The sequence below is a fragment of the Argiope bruennichi genome, chromosome 11 (assembly GCF_947563725.1).
Source record: "Argiope bruennichi chromosome 11, qqArgBrue1.1, whole genome shotgun sequence".
Taxonomy (NCBI): domain Eukaryota; kingdom Metazoa; phylum Arthropoda; class Arachnida; order Araneae; family Araneidae; genus Argiope; species Argiope bruennichi.
The window spans coordinates 70,209,950-70,225,199 of record NC_079161.1 but is presented as its reverse complement, the minus strand read 5'-3'; the positions used below and the strand labels follow the sequence as shown (position 1 = coordinate 70,225,199).

Below are 15,250 nucleotides of genomic sequence, written 5' to 3'. Positions count from 1 at the left end.
TAGAAATAAAGAGAATAAAAAGTTATACGAGTCGCTTTTTCAAATCCATGATATTATTTTGTCAAGCAAACAATATCTAAAGATAAACTATCAAATCTTGCCTTGTTCAAACTTTCAGAAGAAATAACAATAATTTGGATGTCGAAGAAGTCTTCAAACGTCCTGATTTCTGAATAAGAACTAGGTCTCAAAGGAACTCCTGCATCCTTGAATTCTGGCTCTGTTAAGAAGAGCCGGCCTTCTATCCTTCATGGAGGATATTGCAGCCCGGTCATTTTCCAAGTGAGCTAAAGCATATAAAATGGCCTTAGCACAACATAACCCCTCCTTGTCAGTCGGTATCGATAGAACTGATCGTTTTTTTAAGACGATCAGTTTCGATATTGATGACTCGGCGGTTGCCACCTGCACTTATGTCCCTGTGAATGATGATGATGTCAACATTGACGCCATCTTTCAGTTTTAGTTTCTTGTAGGATTGAAGCACCCGCATTATGGGTGCAACAATTCTTTCCACTTTCACATCGGATACCGGCATTAGAACCGTTGACACAGGCCTCTCTAATCCTATTGCCATGAAGCAAAAGCGAATAAGATCAGAAGGCCTTAGATTTTGCGTACAACGCAGAATGAGTAGGCTAAAAAGAGCCCTCACTGTTTCAACTGCTGCAACCAAGGGAGTGCGTTGAAGCCTAGGTGGTATTTTCTCTTCCTCTATCCTAGCCCTAAATGTCACCTCTTCTGCGTTGTATCGCTGATTGACCCTCCTATTTGTTTCGTCAACGATTACCGCATTATCCAGCTGTAAAAAAAAATTACTTTAGATGGGTGATAATCATAACATAAGGCTACTCGTATTTATAGAGAAAATGTGTATGAATTTGACATTTATTTATACCAACGTTCTGGGACGAAACATTTTCCAGGAAGGCAGGACCACGTGTCGAAGGTCCAGGCTGGTTCTAAAAATTAATGTTAAATGAATATCCACGAGGAAAAAAAATAGAAATGAAGTCAGAAATCTAAAACTCTTGCTATATTTACCTCATATCCAGATCCTACTTGATAGTAGAGAGGAAGAGGCATGGAATTATCGTAAAACATTTGCGATGTCTCACTCTGAGGAAGCTAAAAAAAGTAATAATGCTTGAACTGGAATAAATATAAAATAATTTAGGTAAGTTGAAAAAAAAATTATGATAAACATGCATCATCGTCATCAAAGTCGTTTAAACAATCGTCTATTCCATCGATTTCCTTGTCGTTAAACAATTGTGAAGTTTCACTCAAAGTCTAAAAAATAAGATTTAAGATGGTAATTTTCATGCAGAATAATCGTACATATCAGGAAATTCCAGAATGAAGCGAAATACATACATCACTATCACATTGCAATCGCTTCCAAGTCTTCAATCGCATTTTCGCGAAAAACTTGCGAAGTCTCGCTCAAACACTAAAAAGTAAAAAGCCTCCCCCCCCCCCAAAAAAAAAATTGCGGAATTTTTAATAAATACAACATTACTACAAATTTCTTTAGAAAATTCCATGATATACGTACATCACCAAAGTCTTTGAAGAATTCCATAGCCTCTATATCATTATCAATAAATATCTGAGAAGTTTCACTCAAGCACTAAACAAAAAAATATCAGAAAGAAATTACGAGATTTGTAACACAGTGTTATATTAAAAGTTTACAAAAATGGAATACATACATCGGCATTTCCTCATCTTCAAACAACACCTGATAATAAAAGTTGTATTAAATACAGAAGTAAATAGATTTCAAAAATAACAAAGTATTTTCCCTGACTATTTAGAAAACACCTTTATTCCAAGCCTCGTTTAAAAATGCATAATATTCGAGCTACACGTTTCTTCCAAGCCTCGTTTAAAATACATACTATTTAAACTACACGTTTCTTCTAATACCTTATATAATATGCAAGGTTATTTTAAATACGAAATACAAGTTGTTGATGCAAACAAATATAGTAAGGAAGAATTCTCGCACAGTTTAGCAAACTAAAAGTAAACAGCATGCTACATCTTTTTTCGAAATATCCACGCTGCATGTTTATGGTAAGACTAACTCTCGTTTAATTTTTCTAAATCTTATATGCGAAATGTAATTTTAAATACTACATAAATATAAAATGTTATGAATCAGCTATTTAAAATAAAAAGAAAATTTCACTGGAAAAGAAAAAAACTTACCTCGCTAATAGTTCTCTTAGTAGAAGTCATCTTCAAAAATAAGCAGGAGTTAGCACAGCAAACAAGAAAATAATACACGCTCCGGCACAGGTCAAAGGTGAAAGTTAAATGGAGCTGTGCTGAGATAGCCCCTTATAAACCAGACAAGCGGCTAAAGCTCAACACGGTTGTGGATTGGATGGGCGAATCTATTTTATTCGTAGGTAAGTCCGATTATCATACGCAACCATGTTGCTGCTTTCTTCCGCAGCTATGTTGTTAGATAAGCGTTAAAGCATAATCGAAGGTTGAAGGAATCTTACTGCATTGAAAAGGCAGATTGGGTTATTTTTTTTTAAGACTGAGTTTTTTTATTGTTTTGTTTTAAAGCCTATTTATTTGGATCTCCACATTTGTGTTTTCTTAATTTTTTATGAATAATAGAATTCAAGTTATGTAATTTTTTATAGAAATACGGCATCCGAAATCGAAAACGAGTATTTTCCATCACTATCAAATAAACGCTACTCAAAATTATAAATTAATTTACAATTTGCTCTACCAGCTCATTTTTATCTGTATCAAAATACTTAAATGAATGTTTCCAACACAATTTTAAAATAAAAAATTAATTAAAATTTAAGTAGTGAATTAAATTTTATATTACTAATAACTTACTACGATTGAATGAAAATATATATTGCAGGTACATTACCTACTGATTAAATACCATTTAAAGGCGCTCTTTCTGCGATTTAAATGTTATTTACAGATATTCTAATTGTGGATTAAACTTCTTTTGAGGTTACGAGTAATTTACGAAGATTCCCCCCCCCTTACCTTTGAAGAAGTATATATTTATATATATTGTTGATGGACTAGGACTCAAACTATTTCACTCAATCGCTTTTAAAAAATTTTATTCAATCATTAAAAACTGCCATTAAGATGTTATTTTTTAAAAATATCATATGGGTTTTCATACAAGAATTATATTATTCATTGATTTTTCATGTTTTAAGGAATTACTCAATACTTTCCCCTTTTAAGTATATTTTGATAGTAATTAACGACGGAAGGGCCAAAAATCTCCAAATGTAACACCAAAGGGCATCAACCTATGAGCGATAAATTACGAGAACAAAACAAGCATTTGTATGTGCTGTTTATACAAAAAAAATCGTATTATCGCCAATTTTTCTCTGTTAATTCATAAGTATCACATTTTTTGTTATTGTAATAAAACTCAAGGCTTTTTGTATTGTTTATTCAAATATCTATACTCTTGTTTTCATTCAATTACTTAACCCCTCAGGGGCTCACCTTCTTTAGGTGAGTACGGGTGTCCCAATCCCGAGGTACCCAGGGATCTATACTCCCTTTAGGTTTACTCTCCTCTGCGCCTTCTGCTGTCACCTTTGTTTTTTCTTTCCCTCGACGGCAAGCGAGGGAGCTCTCCATGAGAAGCTGTTGCCGCTCTGTTTGCTTCTTGCTTCTCATGGACAGCCAAACACCCCACGTGTTTGCCGTGCGTGGCGACCCATTAGACGGGTGGTACATTTCGGTCCCCGGTGTATCAATCGGCAGGTATCCCAGCCATTTGGCTGGTCTGCTCAAGGGGATCAAGCGAAGGGGTCATCTTCTGGGGCTCTGCGTTAAGGGTGGTAGACGTTCCTGGAAGTGGCTCTTAGCGTATAGGTCCTAGCTAGCACCAAGGTAAGCGCCGAGGCTGGTAAGATCTAGAGCCGGTGGCTGCCTTCCCTTGTTGGGCTCCGTGGTGGGCGGTGCCGTTGGGACCCGAATCTATTGTCCTTTTTGTATGGGCTTTCAAAATCTCACCGCTGTTTCCGCTGATACTAAGTTTTTTGTAATGTCAACTAATGAAACGTTTCATGAAATTTCTCCATTTCTTGTAAATAAACTAATCCTATCACACATTGGAGAGGTAAAAAACATAAAAAAGTTGAAATCTGGTGACTTACTAATAGAAGTAGCAAATCCATCTCAAGCAATAACTCTTGGTAAACTAACAACATTAGGTGACCTAAAAATTAACGTCTCAGTTCATAGAAATTTAAACTTTTCAAGAGGAGTAATTTCTCAACCAGGTCTTAAAAAGCATTCTGAATCTGAGCTTGTACATGAGTTATCAGACCAAAAGGTTTGCGCAGCTCGACGAATTAATATCAAACGTGATGGCAAATTAATTCCCACACAGCATGTTATTCTCACCTTTTCTACTCCTGAGTTACCAAAATCCATTAAAGCAGGCTATTTGAGATGTCCGATAAAACCTTACATTCCTAACCCGATACGATGTTTCAATTGTCAAAAATTTGGTCATTCACGGCATGCCTGTAAGAGCCCAACAATATGTGCTAAATGCTCTATGCCCGGACATGATTCCTCTGACTGCATTTCTGATGACTTTAAATGCAAAAATTGTCAGGGAGATCATCCAGCATTTTCAAAATCTTGCCCTCAATGGATTTTAGAGAAAGAAATACAAACAACAAAAGTTCGAAAAAACATCTCATTTGCCGAAGCTAGGAAACTAGTCACCGATCGCACCCCTAAACAAGGACTTGCTTATTCCTCCGTTTTAAAACAATGCGCACATTGTGGTTTCATAGCAAATTCAAATAATACAGGGAAAAAATCATTGCAACCAGCAATATCATCAGCTTCTACGTCTTCTGATAATCCTTTACAAATAGAAAAAGAGCCGTCAACTTCTATGAAAACAATTTCTGTAACATCACCTTCTCAGAAAAATAAACCCCAATCTCTTCAGCAAAAATTAACCTTTAATATACCAAATCACAAGAATAACTCCAATGTCAAAACACCAGAACCTATAAAAGAAACTAAGGCAGCCAAAAGAGCTCATTCTACAACAACTTCCACTCTCTGTGAAAGACTTTCTTTATGTTGATGACCTGTACATATCTTGTACAGGAAATAATATTAATTTTATAGAACGACAACTGCAATTAGCTGTGAACAGAATTCAGGAATGGTCAACTTTTAATGGATTTGCATTTTCTACGGAAAAAACATCATGTATACACTTTTGTCGAAAACGCCGTCTCCATCCAGAACCTGAGATAAAATTGGAGTGGAGCATTCCGTACTTCACCTGTAGAACGTCTATATGTTGAGTGTTCTGAGCCTTCTCTCGACTATAGACGCAAAATGCTTACTCTTCAATATTATTTTAAAATTTTATCTCTTTCCGAACATCCCTTTTTTAAATACAAACAAAGTCAGTTTATACTGCGCTTGCAAAATGCAAGACCATCCATCATTCCTCCATTTTTCACAAGAGCAATAAATATTCAAAGAAATTTAAACTTGGATAATATACATATTACACCCAATTCAGAATATCTCAATCCATGGAGTTCGCATGGATTAAAATACTTAAATCCGTTTAAAACTTTCGACAAGTCTAACACAGCTCCTGCAGTTTACCAGCAGCTTTTTGCACATCATCGAGAAATATACAAAAATTTCATTCCAGTGTACACAGATGGTTCAAAATGCTCTTCTCATACTTCATTTGCCTGCGTTTTTGTCAATTCCATAATCTCATTCGAACTTCATCCATCATGTTCGGTTTTTACAGCAGAAATTTTTGCAATCCTTTATGCATTATTACAAATTTCTAATGGTCCCCCCGACAATTATATTATTTATTCAGACTCGCTGAGTCTTTTGGAGTCCTTAACATCACTCCATCGCTTCAGTCATGTATTAACTTTTAAAATTCATGAATTGCACGATAGTCTTACATGTAAAGGCTATTCACTCCTATTTTGCTGGGTTCCCTCACATGTGGGTATACCGGGCAATGAATTGGCTGACGAGGCAGCGAAATCGGCTACCATCCTTTTAAATGACCCTGTTACTTTTAACGACATAAAGAGATACATAAAAGCCATTCTAAATCTGGAATGGCAATCGGAATGGGACAGAAAAGAGGTAAATAAGCTTCACTCTATTAAGCATTCCATCGAATTTTGGCCTAGTTTACCTAGCAGAAAATTAGATACAATTATTACTCGCTTAAGAATTGGCCATACGAGACTTACACATAAACATTTGTTGTTAGGGGAGCCCGCCCCTCGATGTACAATATGCCAATGCCTTTTGACAGTCCGACACATTCTTATAGAGTGCCCACGTTTGAACTCTCAACGAGTTCAATGTTTTCATTCGCCTCACCTTGTTTTAAAAGACATCCTTAACAAAGATCCTCATCCTCATCTTTTTACCTTTTTAAAAATGATAGGCTTCTTCTATTTTATATGAGTATTGTTCATCCTCTTTTAATGCTTCAAATCTTTACAACAGTTTTTTCTTCTCTAGAGCAGAGGTTTTAAATAACCTTTTAAAATGTGACCATGTACCTTTTTAATGAACCATATGTATGCATTTACCTTATGGTTGGCGCTGCATAATCAAAAATGGTTTTAGCGCCAGTAAACTTCATCAAACTCAAACTCAATTACTTAAATCTATGTCAACATGTTTTTATTATTATTATTATTATTTTGTACTCCTTTAAATAAAATAAAGAAAAATTGAAATTAAATTAAATTAATAACTAGGCAATCCTTGTAAATTTATGAAAATTTCAAATAAAAAAAATAGAAATACTTTATTTATATGTAAATAAAAAAGAAAACATACACACATTTATACAAAAATATACATTTTCCAAAATTTCTATTAAAGTCTCTCAATGACTAATATTTTTAATATAATTTAAAATAACATTTAACTTAAATACAATAATTAGTTTAAAAAATTGTTATTGATGATTTTGTTTTGATTTTTTTCTTCTTTACTATAAATTTTCTTTGTTTGCTAATATTTTTGTTTGGTGGAGCTTTGGATACTTTTAACATTTCCTTTTCTTTATGAGAACTACTAGTCGAAGCAGTGGCTACCTGAAAACTTGCTTTTATGGCTTTGATTTTTTCTTCCACATCTGGAAGAGGATGTAATGTGTCCCATTCTAATATTGTTGACTGCGATTCTTTTAAATGTTGAATCATTCGGTTTTTCCTAATATTTAGGTCTTCAGTGATTTGAAGGGTTGTAACTATTGCATTTTTTTCACAAACTTGCTTTTTTTTTATCGATATGTATAAATAAATTGTCTTCAATGTTATCTACATTTTGTTGTGAGTTATCATTCTTTTCTAATTTTTGACAAATAATGAATATGTTTGCAAATTGAAATTTTTTTTGAATAATCAATGCAGGTGCAAGACATAGAGTGTATGCACACATTGCATTGGTCACATTTTATTGGGCAACATTCTGTAGCATTAATTTTTTCTACATTGTAAGTAAAAATTGATTCTCCAATTGTTTTCGTAATAATAAATGTATTTTCATTTAATTGAATAGAACTATAAATATCTTTCATTTCTATACTGCTGGCATGTCTTTTTCGAATTGAAATCATTTTATGTGTCAGCTTGCCTCTTTCTATTGATATAACTCTCGCCAGGAGTTTCTTAGCGAGGGCATTCGTAATAACTGCGATTGATTTATCTAATCTTTTCATTACAATTCCTCCACTTTCTTCATACTTTATCTGACGGTACCACCTTTCTAATTTCATGTTTGTATTTATTCCTAATCCTTTCCTATAGCAGTAGGCCCACTTTTCTGGTCTTTTTTGTAGGTTGTTTCGAAGTACTGAACAAAAAATTTTTTCTTCTTCTTTAAAAAAAAAAAAAAAAAAAAAGACAGAAATTTAAGGGCAATCCTTATCCCTGAGCAATTCTTAAAAAGCCAAACAATAGAAATGTTGTTCCTGCATTGTAAGATACAGCAGAAATATGATTTTTTTTTTTATATATATATAACAGAGTTCAAAAACCAGTCCTTACCACTGTACATCACGTATATGCAATCTGTTTCTCAATAAATACCATCAATGTTTCATATATTTGATTATATATTATTATATATACATTATTATATATATTATTTGTTATTATTATAAATCAAATTTAAATAATTAAAACCTACCTTTGAATAGTAATTTTAAGAACTGCAAAGCATTAAGTATTTTTACTTTCTTTCTTGCATTTTAGTAACTGTAAAAATAGTTTTCATATAATTATTAATAATGAGAGCGTTAAGTGTGGATGAATTTTAGTAGAAGAAAATAAATATTATTTATAAATTATGAAGTAGTGTTTTAAAAATTTCAACTAATAATAAACCAATCTAAAGTTTTTATTTTTTGTTAAATTTTAACAATATTTCAAATGTGTTTAAATATCATAAATTTATTAAAATTATAAATAAATCAATATTTTATTTCAATTCTTAACCCTTCATTGGCTTCAAATGGCCTGTCAGGTACAGCTTTTAAATTCAATTCAGGTCCAGTTATGAAATTTTTAAAATGTTTTCTTAACATAAAATGTGCTCTTATTAATGAAATGTGCATTGTGAAGATCCCAAATAACAGCACACACACACAAAAATCACTGGATTTTCTTTTGTTCATCGAATTGATCAGAAGATTGAAAATAGAATAAAAAGAAAAAATATTTCCTTACGAAGAAAATACATATAAACTATGCACCCTTTGCTAAGTGCTGTGTAACAAAGGAGGCACCAAATATCATTCATACCTCAAGCAAAATGAACTTTAGATCAGACTTTGGTTAAAAATATATGTCAATATATAGTACAGAGTATGGAAGCTCTAAAACTTTTAAGGATTTGTAACTCTAAAACAATTTAAAAAACATGAATAATACAAATACTTATTATAATGAAATTTGCTGCAATTAAATATATCTGTAGCTAGACAGATACAAATATGTCTCTTGCCACATGCAAATAAACTTTAAATCTAACCTTGTTATTATCTAAATAATAAAATAAAAAGTGTCTAAAATCACACATGTAATGCATTTGAAGCAATAAAATATGAAATATTAGTTATTACTTGTCGCACATTGTGCTGGTATATTAAGTCACATTTATAAACATTAAGGCACCCAGTTGATTTGTGTTTTTTCTGAACACTCCTGACTGTTTCTGATTTTTGTTCATATTCTTTAATCCATTCCTAAAATATGTGTTACAAAAATGCAAGCAATAAGTATTCAAAAGACATATATAAACTATTTATATATTTATAAATCTTGATATTAAGTTAATAACTAAACAGAATTCAATTCTCTGTTTTCTGAAAATTCCAGTTTGCTGAAAAAGAACTTCCTAAAAGTTTAGAACTCAAAGAAAAGTCAGAAATCACTGGGCAATGCTTAAAAAATTAAACCATTGGGAGTGTTGTTTCTTCATTGCAAGATAAGTCTGAAATATTGCGATTTTTATCCATACCAGAGTTGAAATAGTCGAGGAGCAGCTGGTGCTCACCACTTTACAACATTTATCTGCTATCTGTTTCTTGATACATACCATCAACGTTTCATATTTTAGAATATGAATTTATAAGGAGTAATTTTTTTATTGCCAAAAGTAAGAATTTTATATTTAAATTCAAAGAAAATCAGCAAAAGAAATAGTTTGATTTTTAATTCATTTATTTTGAATTCCTCGATTCAATATGTCTCCTCTTGTGATATTTTATATGCATATTCAGTGTGAATTGAAATGATTTCTATACCATTTAATTTCATCCAAAATATCTTAATAAATGTAATGCATTTGCAGATAGACATCTAATGGTAATAATTTTAATATAAAATTAAAAAATAAATCTCTTTTTGCACATGCATATTCAATAAGAATTATAAGGATTTCTATACCGTTTAATGTCATCGAAATATCTTAATAAATATAGTATATCTACATATAGATATTTTATGGTAGCTTATAAAACCTTGATTTTCAAGTCTTATTTTAATAATTCTTCAAGCTAATTCTTTATTTATAATATCGGAAATACGGAAAGCAGCCAAAGCTCCAAACAGAGGGGAGAAGGAGAAAAACAACTCAACTCAGAAGGGAAGGGAAAAGGGGACAGTAGGAGAGAAACAACTCAACTCAACCGCCTACCATATACCCCCGTTTACTATTTACGGTGCAGTCAATTGCAAAGTTATAATTGATAAGCAAAAATGTATATATTTACACCTAATATAAAAATGTATTTACACATAACTACATTTGCACTTCATATTACGAATCAATTGCAAGAAGGAAATGATACCAAACACTTTATAGATTCTCAACGTTTAGTTTGTGAATATCATGCTATCCAATATATACTCCATAATCATGTAAAGCAGTCTGACAGAATCTACTTAGTAAAGCATTATTAAGAATTTAGAATATCAGCAACATCAGCCCATTCAAAATATTACCATTTTTGGAGGAATAAGTGGTTAAAGAAACTGCTACCATGACAAAGAAAGAATGAATTCTTCATGCCTCTACAGAAAATGGAATTTATTTTTAAAAAAGGAAATTTACTGAAATTCAATGTAAAGTTAATGCAATTTTTGTACAAGCTAGATACTTTTTTTATTACTGAAAAAATCTAATGATTTGGAAAGAAAATTTCTTAAAAGAAACAACTTTTATTTATATATTTCATTAAATTAATATGATTTTCATATCCAGGCTTTTTTTTAAAACTATGTTTAACTTCTTTTAGTGGAATTGAAATATTAAGAAAGTAGTAGTATAGTAATTTTTCTTTATTTCATTAATGCGTATTTAATATTATTTTAGATATACTATAAAAGTATATTTTAATAAAATTCCCAAACAAAATTTGTTTAAAAAAAATTTAATTATTCAATTTCATTGTTGGTACGACATATGCTGCGATTACTGATGGAATGTTATTATCAAAATTGGATATTTGCTTAGTTAATACCTTGGCTCATTTTTTTTTACATAAATCTATAATAAAAAATGTTAGTGTTGATTCTTATTTTTTTCTAAAAGTGCTTAGAAAATTCTTATAGGGTACATATTTTTTAAACTAATAAATAATTTTAAAATAGTGTTTTGTCATTTTTATAGCAAATTTATGTCTCATGAATCTTCAATGAAATTCATTTATTTAAAATTCCAAGAATTCACATTAGATAATGCAGCTTCCTTATACTCTTGCAGCAATAATACAAAACTTCTTGTCCATTTCCGTTTATTTATTTATTTAGATAGTAAGTAAATTTGATTTACTATATTTTAAATATTTCTTTTTTATTATAGGCTCTCCTTCCTTTGAACATGTGAAGATAAATTGTGTTTCTAAAGTTTGTTTTAGTCCTGCTTCTTAATCTAAAAACCCTTTCGACAATTCAAAAATTAGTAGCCATTTTTCTAAGTTTATTAACTCCGAAATAACTAATATTGACTCAGCCCTTGATCAAGTATTTTCTCATATTCAGAAAGCCGACAGATACAAAAAAAGGAATGCACCATTGCTTCAAAAACAGTTTTGAGTGAAAAAGAAATATCTAATCATTAGAACAAAAGTGATAACCAAATTCGTCCTGTTTCTTTGCTTAGTCAGTTTTGATAAAACTATCATTGAATCTATGAATAAAAAATCCCAGAAAGCACAAGAAAAATTGAAAAAAAAAAAAAAAGGGGGGAGAAGTGTTTTATTGAATATGATAAAAGAACCTTTCATTTTTCTCATAAACAGGTATTTTGTGTTAAGAACAAAATCAACGAGAATCCTCACGGATATGATGTTTAAATTTCTATCACAGCTTCCGTAAATGGCTTCCTAAGAGTTGTGCATAAGGTTAACAAAAATTTATTAAAACATGTTTATAATGAAAAGAAGTGCTGAAGTGGAAATCTTAAAATAGGAGATATTCCTAAATTGAGAATTATTTTTTCAAATGATAGAAGAGAAAAAAAATGAAACTACATATGTTGTTGAAGTATTTTTGCAAAGTGCTAAAGCACAAATTCAGGCCCTTTATTAGTACATGCTACTGTCGAATGTCCAAATCCTGAAAATTTGATTTGGCATTCATTGCCTCTTGATGATAATCTGGTGGAATAAAGTAGTAATACACCTTCTTCCCAGATAAAGAAAATTGCTAGTCCTGAAGTATCTTTAGATGAGATTATTTAAATCTTTTATTTGAAAATAATTTTCAAAGCTTTCAGCAGTTATGTCAATCTCATCTCAGACATTAAAATTATTGAAACTGAGTCAACATGATTTAATATCTATATACTTCATGAAATAAATTTACGTTCTCCATGGATTCAAAATCACAATCATCTTTTTATCCTTTCCACACTTCATAAGAAGATTCTTTCTCATCACATACAGGTCTACTGAGCATGTCTGCAACTACATTGGCTTTTCCAGCAACATACAAAACTTTCAGGTTGAAAGCTTGAATTTCTAGAGCCCATCGAGCAAGTCGTTCCGTTGGAGACTTTAAAGTTAAGAGCCATCGTAAAGGCTGGTGGTCGGATGCCACAGTGATTTCAGAACCTTCTAAATAACCACGAAATTTCTTTAAAGCCCAAACAACAGCCAGCGCTTTCCCGTTCTGTTGTTTATAATTGCGTTCTGCTTGAGTGAGCAGTCGACTTGCATATTCGATTGGATGCTCTTCTGATCCGGTACCTTGAAGTAAAAAAAAGCTCCAAGTGCATAGTGGCTTGCATTAGTCCGAATTATGTACGGCTTGGTGCCATTAATTTGCTTCAACACTGGGGGGTGTTGTAAGGCACTTTTTAAGGGTTTCAAATGCGGTCTGCTGGGGAAATCCCCAACTCCAATGAAATTTCTTTTTTGTGAGGTCACTGAGAGGCCATGAAATCTGGGCAAAATTTTGTATATATCTTCTGAACCAGGAACAAGTCTGCAGAAATAATTGGACTTGTTTATCATTCTGCGGAAGTGGCATGCTCTGGATAGAGGCAATTTTCTCAGGATCAACTTCTATTTATTTCTGAGTTATCCAAAAACCCAAATATTTCACTGTGCAGGATGCAAAGTAGTACTTCTCGCGGTTGGCTTGAAGTTTGAAGAGGATCAGTCTTTCAAAGACACACTGCAAATCAGAGAGGTGTTTTTCAAATGTCTCTGACAAAATGATAATGTCATCTAGGTAAGCGAGGGTAAAGTTATCTTCCAGACCATTGCGGAAGCGGTCTATTAATCTTTGAAAAGTTGCAGTGCATTTCTGGGTCCAAATGGCATCCTTTTGAAGCGTTATTTTCCAAAAGGGCAAAGAAACGCTGTTTTGTCTTGGTCATCTGGATGGACCTTTACTTGATGATAACCGGCTTTCAGATCAATTGCTTACATGAAAGCGGTCGGCTTTGCCTCATGTAGAAGATCGTCCGTTCGTGGCAATGTATAAGAGTCTGGAACAGTGATGGAATTCAGTTTCCTGTAGTCTATACAAAGTCTCATGGTACCGTTGGCTTTTGGAATTAGGATCACTGGAGAGGCATATGGTGACTCGCATTCTTCAATAATTCCTTCAGCAAGGAGTCGATAAATTTCTTGTTTCAGTGTTGTTTTTTTAGTTGGAGACATCCTATACGGTGGTACGGCGACTGGGAGATGATCACCAGTGTTGATTCGATTCTAGATGAAAAGAGGAGTTGGTTCTCACCCTGGTTGCAAACGTTTCTCGTACCTTTTGAGCAGGGAATTGAATTTCGTCCGAGAGATGGTTACCTTCATTTTCTCGAAGTTGAGAGGGATGAGATGCCACAGGTAAAACTAGGAGAGACTTAGTATCAGCCGAAGGTTCAATAAAGTTAAACGTTTGATGAGGAGCCTCTGAGAAATGAAAAAATCCTTTCTGAAGATCCAGGACGATATCTGCGGCTCAGAAAATCTGTACCGAGAAGAGTTCGGTTTCTCTTGGAATTCTTCAAGACTATAAGTTTCGTGGGGAAATTTTTTTCTGCCACACCAATATCTACCGTCGTTGTGAGTATATCTGTTTTTTTGTTCATGCCCGTCGGCTAGGGCCATGTCAACAGTACTATTTCCGAATCTTCGTCCATTATTCTTGAGGAAATGGTAAAGTTTTTCTCCGGCAACCGAATGTGTAGCCCCAGTGTCGGCACACACTGCTGCTTGGGAACCACAAATCGTAATTTCAATAATGCTGGATAGCTGGCTTTCCATTGAGATACTATGGAAGTTCATGTGATTAAGAATTGGAGATGAATGCTGTCTTCTTGAACCATATGATTACATTTCGCATATTTTGTCTTTACAACTCCTGGCACTCCACAACCATATCATGATAGAGGGGGGTCTGTCTAGCTGGGATCCCGCCTACTTTGGGGATCCCGGCATTCCGCCTACTTTGACTGGGAATCCACGGCAGACCATGTCTATCATCTCTTTGTTCAAAGCGGGTTGATTGATATTGATTTCTTTTGGGGTAAATAGCTTTTGTTACATGTGGCTTTGGGGGAAGCTTTAGGTTTACAGAGCGTAAGTTGTCATAGCTGTCCAATTTCTCCACTAAATCATTTGGGGTAACCCATTCACACCATACATCAATAAAATAGTTCTTGACTTCGGGAAGAACTCGTTTCTTCATTTGATCCAGGATCATCAGATCGTTTAATTCTTCAATCTTCGTTATGTTCAATTCTGCTAGTCATGCTTCAAAAAAGCTACACAGTTCAAAATGAAAGTTTTGCCATGTGCTTTCAGGTTTTTTTTTTCTTGTGCGCTTAATTTAAACCGTTGAAGTAATATGATCAAAGTTATGTTGAGCCGTGCCACACTATTGTGTAGTAGTCCTTGAAGATGAGCAACCCAGTTCTGTTTCCCTATTTTCAGAATTTTCATTTGACGTTCGAATAGATTTAAGAATAGGGTCATGTCACCATCCTGCGGGTCAAAGTCAGGTTGGTTGGTTGTTTAGGTTTTATGGCGCAAAAGCCATATCTGGCCATGCTGCGCCAATCAAATGGTAAGAAGCATTTCAAAGATATTTAAAGAGGTTATTCCGATTAAAAAAACTAGGCAAGGTAAAAAATTCCAATCGCAAGCCGATGCATTGAAACACTATTTAAAAAACATCCA

The 15,250-nt window shown here is 33.1% G+C and overlaps 1 protein-coding gene across 2 annotated transcripts; it reads right to left on the bottom strand.

Annotated features, from left to right (window-relative positions):
* Window positions 1-107: 107 nt before the first annotated feature.
* Window positions 108-2,081, bottom strand: LOC129957495 (uncharacterized). 2 transcript variants are annotated; one of them, XM_056069823.1, is made up of 4 exons: window positions 1,559-2,081; window positions 1,045-1,128; window positions 903-962; window positions 108-802 (listed from the first exon to the last, which is right to left on the bottom strand). In XM_056069823.1, the coding sequence occupies exons 1-4, from the start codon at window positions 1,583-1,585 to the stop codon at window positions 332-334; spliced, it is 642 nt and encodes a 213-aa protein (XP_055925798.1). In that variant the 5' UTR covers window positions 1,586-2,081; the 3' UTR covers window positions 108-331. The 2 variants fall into 2 exon arrangements, with proteins under 2 accessions (XP_055925798.1, XP_055925799.1); XM_056069824.1 differs by lacking the exon at window positions 1,559-2,081 and having other exon boundaries at window positions 899-962; window positions 1,045-1,320.
* Between the last annotated feature and the right edge of the window lie 13,169 nt (window positions 2,082-15,250).